This window comes from Hyla sarda, chromosome 1, assembly GCF_029499605.1.
Source record: "Hyla sarda isolate aHylSar1 chromosome 1, aHylSar1.hap1, whole genome shotgun sequence".
In the NCBI taxonomy this organism is placed as follows: Eukaryota; Metazoa; Chordata; class Amphibia; order Anura; family Hylidae; genus Hyla; species Hyla sarda.
Genome location: NC_079189.1, coordinates 528486914 through 528501522, shown reverse-complemented (window position 1 = coordinate 528501522; position 14609 = coordinate 528486914). Strand labels below are relative to the sequence as shown.

The window sequence follows — 14609 nt, the reverse complement described above, 5'->3', positions numbered from 1 at the left end:
TGTGTTTTTAAACTTTTTTTCAAACTTTTTCCTTTTACACTCTTAGTCCCCTTAGGGGACTTTTAGGAGGAATCATTAGATTCCTCATACAGATCACTATGGTTGAATAGAACCACAATGATCTGTGTGCTCTGCGCTCGAATGATAAAGCCTGGTCCTGCCGGCTGGAGCCGACACAGGAGCATAGGTAAGCCCTCAGGCTACCTCGGCAGTGGATCGCCCTCCCCCCCCCCCCCCCCCCCCCGCGCGCGATCACGCTGCGGGGGGGGGGGGTGGCGGTTTGCGATCCACCCCACTGGACCACCAGGGACTGAATACAGGCACCTTTAGACGCCGCTGTCAACTTTGACAGCGGCTATCTAAAGGGTTAATAGCCGCCTGCGGCGATCGCCGCATGTCGGCTATTAATGCCAGCCCCCAGATGCAGGAATCAGCTAGGGGCGGGCCGGTATGACGCGGGCCCGCGTCATACCCGGTTAAGGGCCACTGGACGTGTATACACGTCCATGGTCCTTAAGAGGTTAACTTTCTGGAGCCAGTTGATATGACAGCTGATTGCCCACAGCCCCCTGAATCAGCAAAGATAGATGACTGAGGTCTCCTTTGCTTCCTCCAGCTGTCATCACGGGTTCGTCTTCTCTGGTCTGCCTTCTAGCATACGCATTAAACAGTATAAACAATAGAATAATTGCAATAAATAGTTCTATATAGGGACATAGAACATTTAAAATAAATGTTAAACTTTTTTTTTATGTGAAAATTCTCCTCCCCCAACAAAAATGTAAGTCCAAAATTAGCACTTTTGTCATATCCAATCCCCAAAATGTTATTAAAAAGTGAATAGAAAGTCAAATACATGCAAAAGTAAAAAAAAAATACAGATACAGCGCAAAAAGTTTGAGTTTTTTAAAAGCAGTACAATAATGGAAAAGTATCCTAACATTGGTATCATATTAATGGTATTGACCCACAGAATATAGAAAACATGTTTTTACCGTAAAGTGTACAACGTACAAGAAACAAAACCCTCCAAAATTAGCAAAATTGTGGTTTACTTTTTAAATTCCCCACCCAAATGAAATTTTTTCAGTTTTTCCCTACATTTTATGGTAAAACGAGTGATGAGTACAAAATGTAATTGGTCGCGCAAAAAAAAAATCCTATTGGTCTGTGGATGGAAATATAAAAGGTATGGCTATAAGAAGGTGAGGAGGAAATAACAATAATGCAAATAAAAAAAATTAGCTGTGTCCTTAAGGGGTTAGACTACGCTATTTACTGATACAGAGATCGTAATCCTCTGTGTATTTATATAGTAGAACAGCTTTCTCTGTTATCTTTTTGCAAACACTACCAGGGTGAGTTTAGGAGTTTACAAAGTTAAAGGGGTACTTTATTTTAATTTTATTTTTTTTAAATCAACTGTTGCCAGAAAGTTAAACAGATTTGTAAATTACTTCTATTAAAAAATCTTAATCCTTCCAGTACTTCCAGGAAATTATTTTCTTTTTGGAACCCAGAGCTCTCTGCTGACATCACAAGCATAGTGCTCTCTGCTGACATCTCTGTCCATTTTAAGAACTGTCCAGAGTAGGAGAAAATCCCCATAGCAAACATATGCTGCTCTGGACAGTTCCTAAAATGGACAGAGATGTCAGAAGAGAGCACTGTGGTCATGGTGTCAGCATAGAACACTGTGTTACAAAAAGAAAATAATTTCCTCTGTAGTATTCAGCAGCTAATAAGTACTGGAAAGATTAATATTTTTTAATAGAAGTAATTTCCAAATCTGTTTAACTTTCTGCCACCAGTTGAATTAAAAGAAAAAAAAAGTTTTCCACTGGAGTACCCCTTTAACATTGAACTAAATAACATTTATCTAGTGGCAGCTGCAGGCAACAAAAAACATTAAATTAATTACATTAAGTAATTTTGAAAGTAAAAATTACATGTTTTTAAAAAGTTTACAAAGGTTTTACAAAGTGTTACTTGGCAAGGAACTCAACTAAAAAATGTATTCACGTTACCTAAGTATACACAAGGTAGATGGTTCTGCATAGCAATTTCTTGAGCTCGGAGGTGCTTCTTAACTGTGACAGGGTAGTAGGTGCCTCCTTTCACCGTTGCATCATTGGCTACAATAAGACATTCTATCCTGCATAAAAGAGAAAAAGAAAATTTTATTGGGTATGCAATCCACATAAAACATGTTACGTTTCAGTATTGAGCAAATATATCAAACACAATTTGCTGTTTTGAACCTGATGCGCTATAGAGGTGCAGAGAACAACACTAAGCTGCAAATTTCTTTTTTTACTTCATATTTAGATAAAATGCTATTTTCGTGTACTGTATACAAAACAGGAAGAAACTAAGAGCCGAGGAACGTGCTCTCCAATCACCCAAAGTGCAAGAAAAAGTGCAAATGTGTTACATTAAAAAACGTGCATAAAGGATGCGTCTATCGCAAGCCCTTCTCTTACAGGAAAGAGGCCCCCCAACAAACCTTACCCTTCGCCTCCGGACCAAAAGGCACCTGCAAGGTTACAGGTTCGATGTCCCATTTCACCAAGGAAGAAACTTCTGTCTGTGGTATCATTTTCATCAGTGTCACCTAAGGGCTGGTTAAGGGCTGTTTGCCCCATACGGGAGCGCATAAGGCAGGGGAGAGCTAAAACCTTGCGCTCCCGTATGCCTTTCTATGTGCTCCCGTATGTAATTCATTTCTATGAGCCGGCCGGAGTGAAACGTTCGGTCGGCTCATTTTTGAGCCGTATGCGCTTTTACAACCGGACCTAAAACCGTGGTTGACCACAGTTTTAGGTCCGAGGAAAAAGCGCATACAGCACAAAAATGAGCCGACCGGACCGAACGTTTCACTGCGGTCGGCTCATTGAAATGAATTACATATGGGAGCAAATAGAAAGGCATACGGGAGGGCAAGGTTTTAGCTCCCCCTGCCTTATGCGCTCCCGTATGGGGGAAAACGTGATGTGAACCCAGCCTGAGTTATATTGAACTTTTTGTTTTGCTAATTTTGGCACTCTGCCCTCAACAAAGTAAAATCATTTACTTTTGCAAACCCAACATGCTTTGTTGGGTTGTGCGCCAAATTCTGTCTGCGCCAGAATTTGCGCCAGAATTGAGAGAAACCTGACTAACTCTCAATTTTACTGAGAAAACCAGAAAAAGGGGCGTGGTTGTCTGAAAGGGGGCGTGTCCATCATTTTTTTTTTTTTTTTTTTTTTAAACAACATATTTACTAAGGTTTCCACAGAAAATGTGGTGGTTTTGAGCTGAGGAAAACCAGACAGATCAGAACATGTGTAAGAAAAGCAAAATGTAGGGAAAGTGGAAAATGTAGGGAAACCTTAGTAAATACTGTAGAAAATAAATTGTAGGGAATTAAAACCCACAACGAAACCTACACTCCACTCTTAGTAAATAAGGGCCAATATGGTACTCACGTACATTTGTATTACTATACCGTTTAGACCGAAAGCGCTCCTCTTTTACCAATTCGGACCTACAGAGCTGGGCCAGCCGGACCTATCCAAGGTACCCCAAATGGTATGTCATACCACTAGGTCTCCTAGTAGGCCTACAGTGTTTACTTCCCCCCTGGCTATCTGCTGTTACTCCCAGGCTAGACATGCTGATAGCACAACAAACTATTCTGCACGATTGACAGAATAGACACAGAACAATCACAAATTATTGACTAGAAAAGGGAACCTTAAAACATTACTTTTAAAGGAGAACTCCAGAATATAAAAATTGTCCCCCATACTGCCGGCAGTAAAAAAATAAAGATGTACATGCCTTCCTCCACTCCCCTGGGGCCTCCGGTAACCGGCTTCGGTCTCTGCCACGATCCTCTTCCTGGTTGCTGGTGGTCGGTGAGTCATACTGCACTCAGCCAATCACCGGCCGCAGTGAAGTCCCGGCTCGGCCGGCGATAGACTGAGCGGCAGTGTGACATTTTCGGCCCCCACAGCAGGTGCCCGTGTGGTGAAGAATTTTGTGTCTTGAAGCGTTCTCACACTGCCGCTCAGCCTATCGCCGGCAGAGTCTGGACTTCACTATGGCCGGTGATTGGCTGAGCACAGTACAACTCGCCGACCACCGGCAACCAGGAAGAGGATCGTGGGGGAGACCGGAGCCGGTTACCGGAAGCCCCGGGGGAGCGAAGGAAGGTATGTACATCTTTATTTATTTTTTACTGCCGGCAGTATGGGGGACAATTTTTATATTCTGGAGTTCTCCTTTAATGTGCACACATAAAAATGTACAAATATTTATAGAAAAAAATCAATTGTTAAAAGCAAAGGTCGCCATCAGGCCGCATAAACTGTTGAAGTACCACCACTTAAATACAGGAATAGATTGCCATGACGCAACTACAATTCCCTCCTACACTGTAGTGCATGTGGGATACAGCAATATTCTCAATTATGGTTTAGCTCTCTCAGTGAGAGCTGGTCACAATGCACCTTCAGATAATACCATATATAGTGCATATGCGACATTCTCTCATCCAACCATCACATAAATAGCAGATACAATTGAATTGTCAATAGCCACCTATTCACACAGTAGTTACATGACACTCAACCGCACCCATAGGTGATCACATTCATACAGTGTGAATTGTTACACAGGAACATTACGCACAGGACTATACCAATTTCAACTATTTCTGGATATATATATATATATATATATATATATATATATATATATATATATATATATGTGGTTTCACATTGGAAGACTAGTTGAGGAATATTGGGACTGTGCAATCTATACCAGAAAATGCAGTTGGAAAGGACTAATGTGTATGATACCCTACAATACCAGGCCTTATATGTAATTTGTGTGCGGCACCTGACAATTCCTGTGTACACAATCCTACAGTTGAAGGACAACAGTAGGAATGTGATCGCCTATGGGTGCGGTTGAGTGTCATGTGACTACTGTGTGAATAGGTGTCTATTGACAATTCAATTGTATCCGCTATTTATGTGATGGTTGGATGAGAGAATGTCGCGTATGCACTATATATTATCTGAAGGTGCATTGTGACAAGCTCTCACTGAGTGAGCTAAACCATAATAGAGAATATTGCTGTATCCCAACATGCGCTACAGCAGTGGTCTTCAAACTGTGGCCCTCCAGCTGTTACAAAACTACAATTCCCAGCATGCCCGGACAGCCGTTGGCTGTCCGGGCATGCTGGGAGTTGTAGTTTTGCAACAGCTGGAGAGCCACAGTTTAAAGACAGCTGCGCTACAGTGTAGGAGGGAATTGTAGTTGCGTCATAGAAATCTATTCCTGTATTTAAGTGGTGGTTTTTTTTTATTTAGCCATAAACAATCATGAAAGTATAACAAGATAAATCTTCCACAAAATGTGCATAGAAATGTATCAAGAAGTGACCAATGTCCATAAAGTAGAAAGTAATTCAGTCCATATACCAATGCATATCCTGAAAGGGTTCGGAGGGCATATTGTGTACATGCATGGTTGAGAGGGACAGCATGGAGAGAACTAGAGACCCTAGGGATGGCGTCTCAGGGCCCCTAAGGAATCCCCAATAGCACCCAGGCAGTACCATTCTGTCAAGTTGACGGGCCTAACAATGTCTGCTGTCTCCGCGTCAGTGTAATGTGAAATAATAAACACTTTCCACTCAAAGAATTTTTTGTGTCCTTGTGGTTTTGTGTTGTTCTGTGTCTATGCACCTGATGATATGATATATCGTTAGGTCTCCCAAAAATAATCACAAATTATTGACTAGAAAAGGGAAATTTAAAACATAACGTTTAATGTGCACACTGCAAATGATGATAGTGGTCTCATACGTCTCTTAGGGGGGGTCGCCGGACGCGGACGCGTTTCTTCAGCGGCTTATTTAAGCCGCTGAAGAAAGCACCTAGTGGGTGCTGAAAGGCGTCCGGCAACCCCCCCTAAGAGACGTATGAGACCACTATCATCATTTGCAGTCCAGAGCTATTACCGGCTATCACACGGACATTTCTGAGCGCGCGGTCAGAGACCGGGAGCGCGCGCTCTCTACACGAGGACGCCACCTGGATTACCTGCCTTGCAAGCGCAGCAGCCCCTGTATCTATCGCCCACCATCTGCTAACATCGCGCAAATAGGAGTCGGCAGAGACTCCAGCGGTGCGCTCTCAGGCCAGAGAGCGGGGACAGACGGCTGCCTGACATCGCTGAGGACAAGTAAGGAATGGTAAAGTTACCTCCCGAGAATCGCATCAGGACCGGTGAGCTAAACCTTTCCCAAACACTATGCGCATAGTTTGAATTTACCGCTGTGGAATACAGCATCCTAGGATTGCTCTATATAACATACAGAGCGACATCTAAGTCTGGAGCCACAGACACCTGAATATTATTCAACTGCCACTTTACTGTCTTGAAAGGACATTCATAAGTGTGATAGACTGTGTTACATATTTTTTCAGGACTGCACTGGCACTTTGATGGACATTATCTATATACAAATACTATCCAGAGTGCCGATTTGAAATAGCTGCTACCCTTTCCAGTGGTCTTATACATCTATAGATATATATCATTTTATTTTATGAATATACATATGAATTTTATGATTTTATATTTTTTATGAATCTTCTGATTCCGTGGATTTACAAGGGCCCTGTGATCCCGGACTATCAGTTGATAGTAATTAATTAATAAATAAATATTTCATATATTTTAACCAACAAGTGTGTTCCTTATCCAAAGACCTTGAGCCTCAAAAATTGTTTTTATTTAATATATTAGTGTATTTCTGCTGACCCACAAGGGCCCTGTGGGTCAAAAGACACAAATATTACGAATATCTTATTATCAATAAATTAATTTGTATCTAATATTCATGACTCTGAGCCCCAATTTTTCTATATAAAAATATATTGTTAATTAAACCGCACGGTCAATGGTGTATGGGCAAAAGAATTCCAAAGTAGCGTATTTTTGGTTCAAAACAAAAATGGTACCGATAAAAACTTCAGATCACGGTGCAAAAAATGAGCCCTCATAGCAGCCAGTACGTGGAAAAATTATAGAGGTCAGAAGATGACAATTTTAAATGTATTAATTTTCCTGCATGAAGTTATGATTTTTTCCAGAAGTACGACAAAATCAAACCTATATAAGTAGGGTATCATTTTAATCGTATGGACCTACAGAATAAAGATAAGGTGTCATTTTTTACTGAAAAATGTACCGCGTAGAAATGGAAGCCCCCAAAATTTACAAAATGGCGTTTATTCTTCAATTTTGTTGCACAATGATATTTTTTTTTGGTTTCACCATAGATTTTTGGGAAAAATGACTGATGTCATCATAAAGTAGAATTGGTGTTGCAAAAAAATAAGCCATCATATGGATTTTTAGGTGCAAAATTGAAAGGGTTATGATTTTTAAAAGGTAAGGAGGAAAAAATGAAAGTGCAAGAACGGAAAAATGCTATGTCCTTAAGGGGTTAATATCAATCAATTCTATAAATAGAAAAGGGTCACAAATAAGATGCAAAACATTTTATCAGCCAATTAGTACGATGCACCATCTCTAAGAAAACTAAACCAAGCCGTGGCACTAGGGAAGTGTCTAGGAGGCGGTTTCACCACCTCAGCTGGGCTGCCCAGCTCAGCTTCATTGACAGGTCTCTTTATACACAGAGAGAGACCTGTATATCAAGTACAGCGGAGGTGGAGTTGAGGGAAGAAGTCAGATAGATCGTTTACCCTTTTTCCCAGTAATACGATTGGTTTTGAACTATGTCTTCTCTGAAACATTGCAGTTGACAACAACAAGGAAGCCCGTCAGGATTTCATTTTGGCTGTGGTTCAAGGCAGCATAAATATACTGAGAGAGACCTCTTTGGGTGCATTACAATTACCATATATTATTAAGCAATGTCCACAGCAGGTTTGCATTTACCTTTATGGCATCCACTTACCCAGATACACGACCAATGCCTGTGATGAGACCCCCAGCCGGCACCTCTTCATTACCGTACAACTGGTGACCGGCAAACTGAGAGAATTCCAGGAAAGGAGACCTAATTTAGTGACAATTTTTGGAGAAAAAAAAAGCAGAAAATATATATATATATAGATTTTTTTTTTTCTTTCAACATCTTAAATCAATTGCAAAAGATCTTGACAGATCTCACTAACTTGCATGAGTTTCTCAAGTTATGTATTTTAAACAAGCAGAAGAGTGAAGGAGAATGATATTTTGTTGTATTGAGCATCAATCCTAGCAACTTCATACATTTAAGGCTCTGGAGGAATAAAGTTATTGCACAATGTTGTAAATTTAAGCCAAGCGGATAGCGTAGGTTCAGGAGCTGAGCTCACCCCATTCACAGCATAACATAAAGCTGACAGCCTGGTGCGGTGTTTCCATACCAGGGTGCCTCATGCTGTTGCAAAACAACAACTCCCAGCATGCCCGGACAGCCTTTGGCTGTCCAGGCATACTGGGAGTTGTAGTTTTGCAACAGCTGGAGGCACCCTGGTTGGGTACCACTGCCCTGGTGCAACAACCAGGACTGGAGAAAACTCTGCTGTAGATGATATAACTTTAAAGGGGTATTCCAGGCAAAAACTTTTTTTTATATATCAACTGGCTCCAGAAAGTTAAACAGATTTGTAAATTACTTCTATTTAAAAATCTTAATCCTTACAATAGTTATTAGCTTCTGAAGTTTTCTGTCTAACTGCTCAATGATGATGTCACGTCCCGGGAGCTGTGCATGATGGGAAAATATCCCCATAGGAGCTGCACAGCTCCCGGGACGTGAGTCATCAGAAAGCAGTTAGACTTAAAACAGCAACTCAACTTCAGAAGCTAATAACTATTGGAAGGATTAAGATTTTTTTAATAGAAGTAAGTTACAAATCTGTTTAACTTTCCGGAGCCAGTTGATATATAAAAAAGTTTTGGCCTGGAATATCCCTTTAAGACAGTCCAAACCAAGCCGCATTTATTAAGAGACATGTTTCCTTATTAGAATTCTAAACAAAGAATGTAAATGACGTTCTTACAAATTATTTATCTAAGCCTCTATTTACACTATGCTGGTAATGTACTTTTTCCACGAGTCAGAAAACAATCAACAAATGAGCCATAGTGAAAGTGGTTCCACAAACAGCATTTTTTGGGAAAAGGCCACTGCAGTTTTTGATTCAGTTTTTTTTTTTAGCCAAAGCCAGAAGCGGTATAAGTTCTTTCATTACATTTCCCATTTCTCTTTAATCCACTACTGGCTTTGACTGGAAAAAATACATAAAAAATTATGCAATGCAACGTTTAGAAAATAATTAAAATAAATTCGAACAAAACACACTGGGGGAGATTTATCAAAACCTGTCCAGTGGAAATTTTGCCGAGTTGCCCATAGCAACCAATCACATCGCTTCTTTCATTTTTCAGAAGCCTTGTCAAAAATGAAAGAAGCGATCTGATTGGTTGCTATGGGCAACTCCACAACTTTTCCTCTGCATGGGTTTTGATAAATCTCCCCCACAGTGCGTAAAACCCCCTATATTGAGTAAAGATTCGTACCCAGGATCTAGAAGTCTGTCGATTCTTTCTCTTGGTAGAAGTTTCCCTCTAGAGGTATGGAGTGTTCGGGCCTTTTCTCCTCCTCCTAGGAAAAAAAAAAGAAAAAAATGTTTTCAAAGAATAAGAAAAGTTAAAATAACAGATAATGGTTAACGCCCTATGGACACTGCTCTGATCAGGGCTGGAAGTAAAATGACACTGATATAAAAAGATGAAAGCACTAGAAAATACAAAAAAACATGAATATACGTGTATACATACACAAAAACATTTTGCAACACAACCTTAAAGGGGTTATCCAGGAAAAAACATTTTTTTATATATCAACTGGTTCCAGAAAGTTAAACAGATTTGTAAATTACTTCTATTAAAAAAAAATTCTTAATCCTTTCAGTACTTATGAGCTTCTGAAGTTAAGGTTGTTCTTTTCTGTCTAACTGCTCTCTGATGACACCTGTCTCGGGAAACGCCCAGTTTAGAAGAGGTTTGCTATGGGGATTTGCTTCTAAACTGGGCGTTTCCCGAGACACGTGTCATCAGAGAGCACTTAGACAGAAAAGACTTCAGAAGCTCATAGGTACTGAAAGGATTAAGATTTTTTAATAGAAGTAATTTACAAATCTGTTTAAAAAAGAGTTTTTTCCTGGATAACCCCTTTCATGCAACCTTGTGAACCTAACCTCAAAGTGTTGCTGTCACTTATATAAAATTTTGACATGTCAAAAGTTTAGATCGCAATGGGTCTCAGTCCTGAGAACCGCTGCAATTGTGAGTTACAGCATGTTACAGTGCACTTTACTCCCTGGCCGGCCAATCCAACTGAATGAAGCGCATTAGTCTGATCAGGTGGCCGGCTGAGGAGTGCTGCAGAATATAACTCGTAGCAGGTTACAGGGCTAAGACGTTAGATCTAAACTATTTAGTGCATAGTGATTTACTGGTACATTTAAAGGATTATTACATAGAAGATTTAAACCCTTAAGAGTAGGGTCACACGTATCATAACATATTTCATGCTGCGGGAAATTCACTGGGCTGCATCAAATATGCTGCAGATTCTGCTATGAGCAGACACACAGGGCTACCCAGCCGCAGTCCTGTGGGTGCAGTAAGGTCTGGAGGCGGGCCCACACATCACATGACAGCACGACGGTGGATTTCCTGCCACGTGAAATATGATGCGGATGCACTACGTGTGACCATACTCTGAAGAGGTTATCCTGTCTTGAAAAACTGATGGCCTATCCTTAGGATAGTCCATCAATATTAGAATAGCACGAGTTCAACTCCCGGCCCCACCAATCAGCTCTTTAAAAGGGGATTTGGTGCCTGCACAAGCAATGCAGCCTCTTCAAAGTTTACAAATGTTCACCCTTGCAATCTGTACTGTACTATTAGAGGCTGGGATAAATGGTACTAATGCATTGTCCCATTCTGCAGTACCTTGTATTTTTCCTAATAAGGGTCTATTCACATTCACAGTATTCTGCGCAGATTTGATGCGTAGGATTTCAAGTCATACAGTTTACATTGAAATATGCAGCAGAAAATCCTGCGCATCAAATCTGCACAAAATACTGTGCGTGTGAATAGACCCTGATCGTTCAGCAACTTCAAAAGACAGTTCAAAGGAGTTGGCACTAGTTCATAGTATAGCAACAGTTCACACAGAGGAATGAGCAACTCTCACCATTCACAGCTGTACATAACTGTGGTGCCCTGCTCCAGAATAAAAACTGGCGAGCGGCTCTTACGTGTACTCCGATTGAATAAAAAAAAACTAAGTCTTGGATTTTACACTGTGTCTATCCTGAATAACCCCTGTAAGGCTAAATTGACAGTGATTACAGTACAAGTGGATGACAGCTTACATATCTCACCCACATGCTGAAAGACTTTCTGTGCAGAAACTTAAAAGGGTACTCCGGTGCTCCAGCGTTCTGAACATTTTGTTCAGAATGTTTGGAGTCGGAGGCGGTGATGTCACAGCCACACCCCCTCATGACGTTATGCCACGTGCCCTCCATTCATGTCTATGGGAGGGGGCGTGACACGCCCCCTCCCATAGAAATGAATGGAGGGGACGTGGTGTGACATCATGAGTGGGCGTGGCCATGACGTCACAACCACTGCCGGAATTCAGCGGGTTTTATTTTAGAACGCCAGGTGCTGCGGGAGATTGCGAGCGCCCCAGCAGCGTGACCCCAGTGATTAGACATCTTATTCCCTATCCTTTGGATAGGGAATAAGATGTCTAGAAGCGGAGTACCCCTTTAAGCATCTATATTCTGTTGCAGATTTTCATCATGGGGATCACCACTTTCAATGTACCAAGTGGGAATCCTGCAGTGAATCTACTGCAAAATCTGGAGTTTACATAGATCTGCAGCAGAAAACCCCTGCAGCGTGGACTAGAGATGAGCGAACTTACAGTAAATTCGATTCGTCACGAACTTCTCAGCTCGGCGGTTGCTGACTTTTCCTGCATAAATTAGTTCAGCTTTCCGGTGCTCCGGTGGGCTGGAAAAGGTGGATACATTCCTAGGAAAGAGTCTCCTAGGACTGTATCCACCTTTTCCAGCCCACGGAAGCACCTGAAAGCTGAACTAATTTATGCAGGAAAAGTCATCAACTGCCGAGCCGAGAAGTTCGTGACGAATGGAAGTTACTGTAAGTTCGCTCATCTCTAGCGTGGACCTGTCCTTAGTGCGTATGAAGCCATACATGACACGTATATTGGATTTACTCACCAAGCCGTATCTTCTCTGCCTTTTCCTGCAGCTCTGTTACTAATGCTTTCATTCTATCATAGCTCTCCTAATGGAAACAATAAAGAGGTAACATTGAGCCTAATTCAGTAACATTTTATATATATATATATATATATATATATATATATATATATCATTTTACATTATCAAATATTAAAGGAAATCTGTCAGCGGTATTTGCTACAGACACTGTTGGATTAAAATATAAAAGCAAGTTGTTCCATTCCTGTAGGTGATGGTGATTAAAGAACTTTAAAAAATGGCTTTTTATTTCCAGTTAAGTGTCAAGAAGGCGGAGCCAGGCTGCTCTAGTGCCACAGCCTGGCACACCTCCTCACTCGCCCTCACTTTCTAGCGCTTCCTTGACTGACATACAGGACTCAACTTACAATCAAGGAGGGGCTGGGGGTGAAGGTGAGCGAGGAGGTATGCCAGGCTGTGTGTATGCCGGCAACTCAGCTCCACCTCTTTGAGAGAGAATAGGAAGGACCTTTTATAACTTTAGGAAAGATCCAGTTTGCTTTTATACCCTGACGGCTATCCATCAATAGTCTGCACATTTATCCCTTACCTAACATGCCTTTTTGACGCAATTTAAACACTAGAGATGAGCGAACTTACAGTAAATTCGACTTCTCGGCTCGGCAGTTGATGACTTTTCCTGCATAAATTAGTTCAGCTTTCCGGTGCTCCTGTGGGCTGGAAAAGGTGGATACAGTCCTAGGAGACTCTTTCCTAGGAATGTATCCACCTTTTCCAGCCCACCGGGGCACCTGAAGGGAGAACTAATTTACGCAGGATAAGTCATCAACTGCCGAGCCGAGAAGTTCGTGACGAATCGAATTTATTGTAAGTTCGCTCATCTCTATTAAACACATACCAATATACAAGACACGTTTATTGACCCTATGTGCTGGAAGTACTACATTTTGGTATCTTCTGAATAAAGTCATATCAAGCAGATATTGTACTACCACCCCCCACCCCAGTGTTATTTTGGATGACCCATGTACATCTGCGGCTATGACTGTGTTCAGACATTGCATACAGTAGTTATGCAGCACAGTACAGTTAAACAGCATTTTAACATTCACTTACAGCATAAACGATAAGTTACAGATTTTGAACACTACAGCGTTCCCTTTCTGTGGTGGAAAAGCTGCAGAATTTTTCAATGCAAATGTCATGCATTGCAATAAAGTAGGTAGAAGTTACAGTTAAATCTGCAGCAAAATGCATAACAAAAACGTGTAGATATTGTCGAGGGAAATTATTAATAGTGTCCTACCCTCCACACTATTTTAGATTTTTTTTAAAGGCACAAAATGGGCCAGGAAGCACCGGGCACCATCAGAAGTGGGGGATTGGGCAGGTGTGGTTTTTGTTGTTTTTATAAGCCTACAGTTTGTTTGTTTTTAAAAGTGTTTTTAGGATCAGACAATCCCTTTAAATAGCATTCCACTACTGGACCAATGCTCAGCAACTGGGACTGCAAAAGGGATTTAAAGGGTTACTCCAGTGGAATATATATATATATATATATATATATATATATATATATATATATACACACACACATATATCTCAACTAGTGCCAGAAAGTTAAACAGATTTGGATTTAAAAAAAATCCTTACCCTTCCAGTACTTTTTAGCAGCTGTATGCTAGAGGAAATTCTTTTCTTTTTGAATTTCTTTTTTGTCTTGTCCACAGTGCTCGCTGCTGACACCTGATGCCTTATCAGGAACTGTCCAGAGCAGGAGAAAATCCTCATAGCAAACCTATGCTGCTCTGGACAGTTCCTGACACGGACAGAGGTGTCAGCAGAGAGAACTGTGGACTAGACACAAAAAAAAAATTCAAAAAGAAAAGAATTTCCTCTGTAGCATACAGCTGCTAAAAAGTACTGGAAGGGTAAAGATTTTTTAATAGAAGTCATTTACAAATCTATTTAACTTTCTGGCACCAGTTGATAAAGATAAATAAATAAATGTTTTCCACAGAGTACCCCTTTAACGAGTAAATCCAACATTTCAAGTCTGTGCAATCTTTAGCTCCAGCATGAAGAGACGCAGGCCACACTGGGCGGTATAGTTCCCGGGGCAAGTTCCATGCACAAGCGCTTCACTAAAGAAAGGGACTTATGCACGGAACTTGCTGGGGATGATAAGGTTTCCTCCTTCACTGTACCACCCAGTGTATGACCTTAGTTTATATGGCAAAATGTGATAGGATA

The 14609-nt window shown here is 41.0% G+C and overlaps 1 protein-coding gene across 2 annotated transcripts in view; it reads right to left on the bottom strand.

The window, feature by feature from the left end:
* The window catches only part of MCCC2 (methylcrotonyl-CoA carboxylase subunit 2), a 91773-nt gene that overhangs the window by 73794 nt on the left and 3370 nt on the right, over positions 1-14609 (bottom strand). For both annotated transcript variants that reach the window (XM_056539721.1, XM_056539712.1), the window contains exons 2-5: positions 12354-12420; positions 9604-9688; positions 7991-8092; positions 2028-2155 (exon numbers count right to left, since the gene is read on the bottom strand). In XM_056539721.1, the coding sequence (XP_056395696.1) occupies positions 2028-2155; positions 7991-8092; positions 9604-9688; positions 12354-12405 (367 nt within the window). In that variant the 5' untranslated portion in view covers positions 12406-12420. The remainder of the gene's footprint in view (positions 1-2027; positions 2156-7990; positions 8093-9603; positions 9689-12353; positions 12421-14609) is intronic.